Source organism: Lipomyces doorenjongii (assembly GCF_038497915.1).
Source record: "Lipomyces doorenjongii strain NRRL Y-27504 unplaced genomic scaffold V1508scaffold_220, whole genome shotgun sequence".
Classification (NCBI taxonomy): Eukaryota; Fungi; Ascomycota; class Lipomycetes; order Lipomycetales; family Lipomycetaceae; genus Lipomyces; species Lipomyces doorenjongii.
In genome coordinates, this window is record NW_027118287.1 from 1 (window position 1) to 5388 (window position 5388).

A 5388-nucleotide genomic window follows, 5' to 3' on the forward strand; every position below is an offset into this window, starting at 1 on the left:
TTAGCTTTGGTGGCTGAGCTCATAAGACCACTTCCGCACTTCGCACTCTTATCAACTCTCATGACGTGTTCTCCTCTTTTAGTATTCCTGCATATCCTTAGCATAAACTTTATAGCTTACACATTTTAGCTGGCTATTCTAAAGTTATAGTTGCAGTTTCAACAAAGTGCTTGCCATGACTGGTCAACTGGTCAGGGTGGCGGTTATTCGGTGTGCTAAATCTTATGGCGTCAGTACTTTTATTTGCTTCTGGAGGAACAGCTGGAGTCGCAGCATGGCGACTGTATGGTAATCTTCCGGGCAGTATTTGGTTCAGGAGCCTCGGTAGAGAACTACACGAATTACCCCTTGACTTTCTGTCGAGGATACATAGCGGCAAATACGTGCCGACGTTAGAAACTTGGGTAGATATTAACGGCGACCCGGTTGATGATCTAGACAAAAGGCATGAGCATCTATTGTATGGTTTATAGTACGGAGGTGGTCCGCCTATATTAGTATCACACAGGATGGGTAGAGCTGGTAATGCTACGATTAAGGGATCAATGGGTAAACCATTGGCTGGAAAATTGACGAAAAGAGATGATTCGAAACTTAAAGATATATACCAGATTGAGGCGAATGAAGTTACTGTCATCAATATGGACAGGCAGAAAGTCTCACACCACAATACGATTATGATACCGTCTATCACGCCATGCATTTCTGGTATGACTCTGTGAGAGATCGGTGTTTTCAGAGGTAGATCAGTCTCCACTTCCACGTGGGGTGAACTCTTTCTCACTAGGTTGTGGAGAGCTAGCTACTCCCCACTTCCTTGCCCAATCTGGTTAGCGGCTTTGCCATGGCTATGTTCTGAGTTAGTCGAATGAGGCAAGTTCATTCGCGGTATTGGCGGGCGAGCGGGGGAGTTCTGAGTTGTTTGCCACCTCGGGTCCCGGTGTTATTCGTGTATAAATAGACCTGAATAGTCGTGAGACTGGTCGGTATCGAGATCAGACTCTCAGCCTCCCTTCTATAGTTCACTTCTCCACGCATCGTCCATATACACACTCATAGTAAATTCTCATAAGTCTCAACCTCCCTTCCATAGTTCACTGTCATTCATAGCCTATATCTACACTCATGGCGATTTTTCACATAAGAAATCGTATGCAACGCCAGATCTATCGAGAATACAAGACTTCTTGCTTGGACTGACAGCGAGGACAAACCCCTCCTTTTATTTTCTGTCAGCCCAGGCAGCGCATGGAACAAACTAAGAACACGTAAATGAATTCAACCAAAAAGGACACGTAGACTCGGCCAAGAAGGCCACGGACGGGCGGAGCCTCAGCCGCACGAGTGTTCCTGCACCCCACCTCCAAAGATTCGTCCTCCAATTCGAGTACGACGTAGTATACGGAAACAAAAAAAAAGACAAATTGCAAGTACAAGTCATTGTGTAGTGTTATATATGAAATATTTTTTCGACCTTTCGATTGCGAGGTTGGTCACGACGGTAAGGGGCAGAGCCGGATGTTCCGGGTGTGTATTGTCATGTGTTCTCTGCTGACCTGAACAATTCTTGGTCGAATGAGAGGCATAGATATCTTAAGCCATATTCCAATGTCTCTTCAATCTCATTATCATCGCAGTCACCAGTGCTTGATGTCCATATAGCATCGGAGGTGCTTGACATATATGTGACTTTAAAGTAGTTGTAGCCACTCGGTGGCACAGTGCATTTCTGATTCTGCCCTGTTATGTAATGGTCATAATCACCTAGGCACGCGCTATCTGTTGTCCAGAAATCCATGCGCCATTCATAATTTGTCAATCTTTTCACTAAGTCGGCATTATGACAGGGGCTGTTGTGGCATTAATATAATACTTATCTTCACACCTGCGTCCTGCTTCTCACTCTCCAGGCTCGTTGATATAACGGAACCTAATAGAGTCATACACAGGGTCACTGTGATGATTATAAAGTTTGCGGCCGTATATCGCATGATTGAGGTATCTCCTTACTTTATTAGCCTCGACTTCTTCCAGAACTTCAATTGCAATGGTCCTGACGCCGTCGGCTATTCTGTACGATATACCAGGTGTGAAAAATCCAACTCTCGATGTCAACACTAGTAATCCTTCCGAGAGTTCTCCAATATTAGTATAACTCCCAGTGTTCATATGTTAACACTAAATGGTTGCTTAAAAATTTTCGATCGATGAGTTGCTGTATGGTTAATTGAGCTGACGAGATATAGACTGTAAATTAAAGTCGTATCGACAACGAAAGAAAAGAAAAGAACTGAAAAGGAGGGAAGGAGTACAAATAAGTATAGCCGTGAGTAGCAGCCCCAACCCTGGGGTCCTAACAGAAACAACCAACGGGTACGAGCTATACTGCAATGCTCACGGAGTACAATTGAGTATCTGTTGTAAAGGACTCTACCCGCTAACTGGCGTGTCCTCGACTTCGCGCCCCGAATCCTCCTTTGTAGCGCTAACAAGAGTGACACGCCACCGTTACGAAACTTTTGTTCGTACCCAACCATGGTCACGAGATTATCGGTTTAGTAAAGCCAAATCATTGTATCAACCGAATATTTTATGGGAACACAATCGCCTGGAAGAGGTTATATCCGATGCCCTACCATGAAACCATGGACTATGATTACCTGGGCCCAAGCGGTTGGACACGCCAATCCAGCTGTCGTCGTTCCAATTAGCCAATTATATTTAATAACCTTGAGTCTATCTTCTCGTTATGGTTTGCACCGCATGCATATCGAAGTCAGGATTCGTACCACGCAAAATCCACTATCTTAATGTAAACATACGCCCGACAGCCTTGTCAAAAAATCCGGTTTTGCTATGATACGCACAATACTGTTCACAGATGTGAGCGCGTGTATCCGAATTCGTCCTGCACTACTATCCCAGATCATAATTTTTATTAGTTATCGGAAAGCCATATTCTACTATAGTGAACCTGAATTAAATACAGGGTTAATTATTTATTGGCATGAAAAATATTGTTTTGCTATATGACATAGAGTTGAGGTATAGTGTCTTCGTAGAAGAAATGTTCTCAAGATTGGATGTAGCCGTGCCGCCATATCCGTCCGCATATGATATTGCCTGTCCAATGGCGTACTTCGGTCACAGACATCCTTGACTTGCATTGCACAGCAATTTGCCGAATATAGACATTTGGCAACCGATATTTCCGTATCTATTTAGAGCGAAAATTCGAGGCACACTACATGGCTTTGTCCGACGATCCTGCAAGAGTCGCCTGTACTATACAGCCGCCTGCATCTGTAGCGTCAGTCAGAAACTAAATTATTCGTTCATGCATGCTCGCACGGATGGCGGTCCTGACATTGCGTCTGGATCTCAAAGATATAATGGCAGCCGGTCGTCCACGCTTTTTTGATGACTATTTAAACTCCTCCGGCACGACTATTAAATTGTAAAGGAGCATGTGCACATATCATATACGCAAAGTCTCACACCAACCGCGATATCAAGCACGTCATGCGCAGCCAGGAAGATTCAGCAGGGAGCATGCAATCTTGACATATGGTGCAAAAGCAATTTTCGCGCAAGTATACTTTTCACCGGTACAATCGTTTTCACATGACACCGCAACGTAGCCCACTCCTGCCACTTGAATAGACACAGCCTGGCCCAAAAAGCGGCGGCATACTTCACCTTGGTAATTTTGACAAATATTTCCAGATTGGCTTATGCTTGTATAGCCTGAATGGCGGTACAAGTAATTTGCAAAAGCAGAACATGCACTTCCTATCAGAGCATGGCTCTTACTGCACGTTATCCCTAGCCACCTTTTGCGCAGTACTTCTGTAACCTCTAAATCATCATAGCCATTAAGGTACTCACGCAACTCTTCTTGTACTCCGGACGAATTATAACCAATAGAATCTGATAGGCTGACAACGTCGTCAATCCAGTCAAAAATCTGATCAACACTTCCGGGTTGATCTTTTAGGTAAAGTAGCTGTAAGTGATTCATCAACGCATTTGACTCGTTGCCATCGTAAGAGTAGCTTATTTTGTCACAAACATATGCGACCTCATCTGATGACGTGTTCAACAGTGAAACGCCGTAACTAAACTGGCTGGCGACTTCCTGAGGTAATCCTAGAGCCTTCGCAGCATCATATTGGTATGAAAGAACCAAACCGGTGCCGAAATCTGCACCTAACTGAGTAGCAACAGTGGTACTAGTATCATTTTGCACTAAACAAACTGCTCGCGCAATGCCAGTCACTACAATAACTAGCAATTTAACGCTGGAGGCAAGTCGAAACATATTCAATACTTTGCTTATACAGACAGCAGTCTGCAGTTATATTGATCGAAGCTAGCTTATTGTATCTAAGTTTATTAGCACAATATCTCAACTGACGACGATTATCATATCACAAGTCGTAAGGCTCAAAATTATGCCGATGCGATGACTGACAATTTAATAGTGCCGATGGGTTTCAGCAAGGCCAGTATAAAAGTGGATCGGACTACAGAATCCTGAAAATGTGCAGTGCCTGAAGAGTTCAGGTTGGGAATGGTGGAAGACACAGTAACCGAGGCTCACCTCAGGGCACCATGATTCTCCATAACTTACCTATTTAAATCGACTTAGCCAGTTTGGCGTCAAGAATGCAATATGGTTAGACAGGAGGGTAAATCAACATATTTGACCAATGTGGATTAGCTTGGACTTTAGTGCGAAGTTTGTATACCAATTTAGGTACCCAGGGTACGGGCAAAAGGATATTTTTGATAATTCAAAACTTTTCGAGGACAGGTTTGATATATTTTGGAGATTCATGCGGACCATTCCTCTTTGGGACTAGCGTAGTGTAGTCTGTTGGTATCCTCGAAGCCACGACTTGGTATTTCTGGACGCCACACGTAGTTTCTTCTTTCCGTCGTTCCTAGCCCACACTCCTAGTTTCCACATACACTGTGACATTTTCTGCCCCTTCCAACCCTTCGCATTTACCACAGCTCCGTTGCTTGCCTAAATAAGTGACAATGCGTCGGCCCACATTGCCTCAAAAGCGGCATCAGCAGCAGCATCACGGTCATCAAAGTCATCAGCTTCATCGTCCGTGAAATCGTCTTCTGGAGCTGCATCATCGATAGCGGTAGCGTCCCATACCTACAAATATAAAGTGAAGTTCAGGGGGCTGAACCAAGGCGCGAGGCGCGAATTTGTATAGTAATGAGCCGCACGGGTTAGGGTAAAGTCGCGCCTCGGTCAGGGTGGCCGGTCAGTATACAAAACGGAGGCGCGAATTTAGAGTTTGCACGTCTGGCAAGTAGTCTGCACAGTTACTGCGGACACATCTGTTAAAGCATTGCACAGTTACCCAC

The 5388-nt window shown here is 44.5% G+C and overlaps 1 protein-coding gene across 1 annotated transcript; it reads right to left on the reverse strand.

Annotated features, from left to right (window-relative positions):
- Positions 1-3276: 3276 nt before the first annotated feature.
- On the reverse strand, positions 3277-4629 carry V1508DRAFT_118442 (uncharacterized protein). The gene has a single exon (XM_066935903.1). It carries the CDS (start codon positions 4319-4321, stop codon positions 3521-3523), a length of 801 nt encoding a protein of 266 aa, XP_066791985.1. The 5' UTR covers positions 4322-4629; the 3' UTR covers positions 3277-3520.
- Positions 4630-5388: the final 759 nt, after the last annotated feature.

Bases quoted from the DNA above. Each gene is read 5' to 3' on its own strand.
- V1508DRAFT_118442 (XM_066935903.1), bottom strand. From the start codon at position 4,321: ATGTTTCGACTTGCCTCCAGCGTTAAATTGCTAGTTATTGTAGTGACT.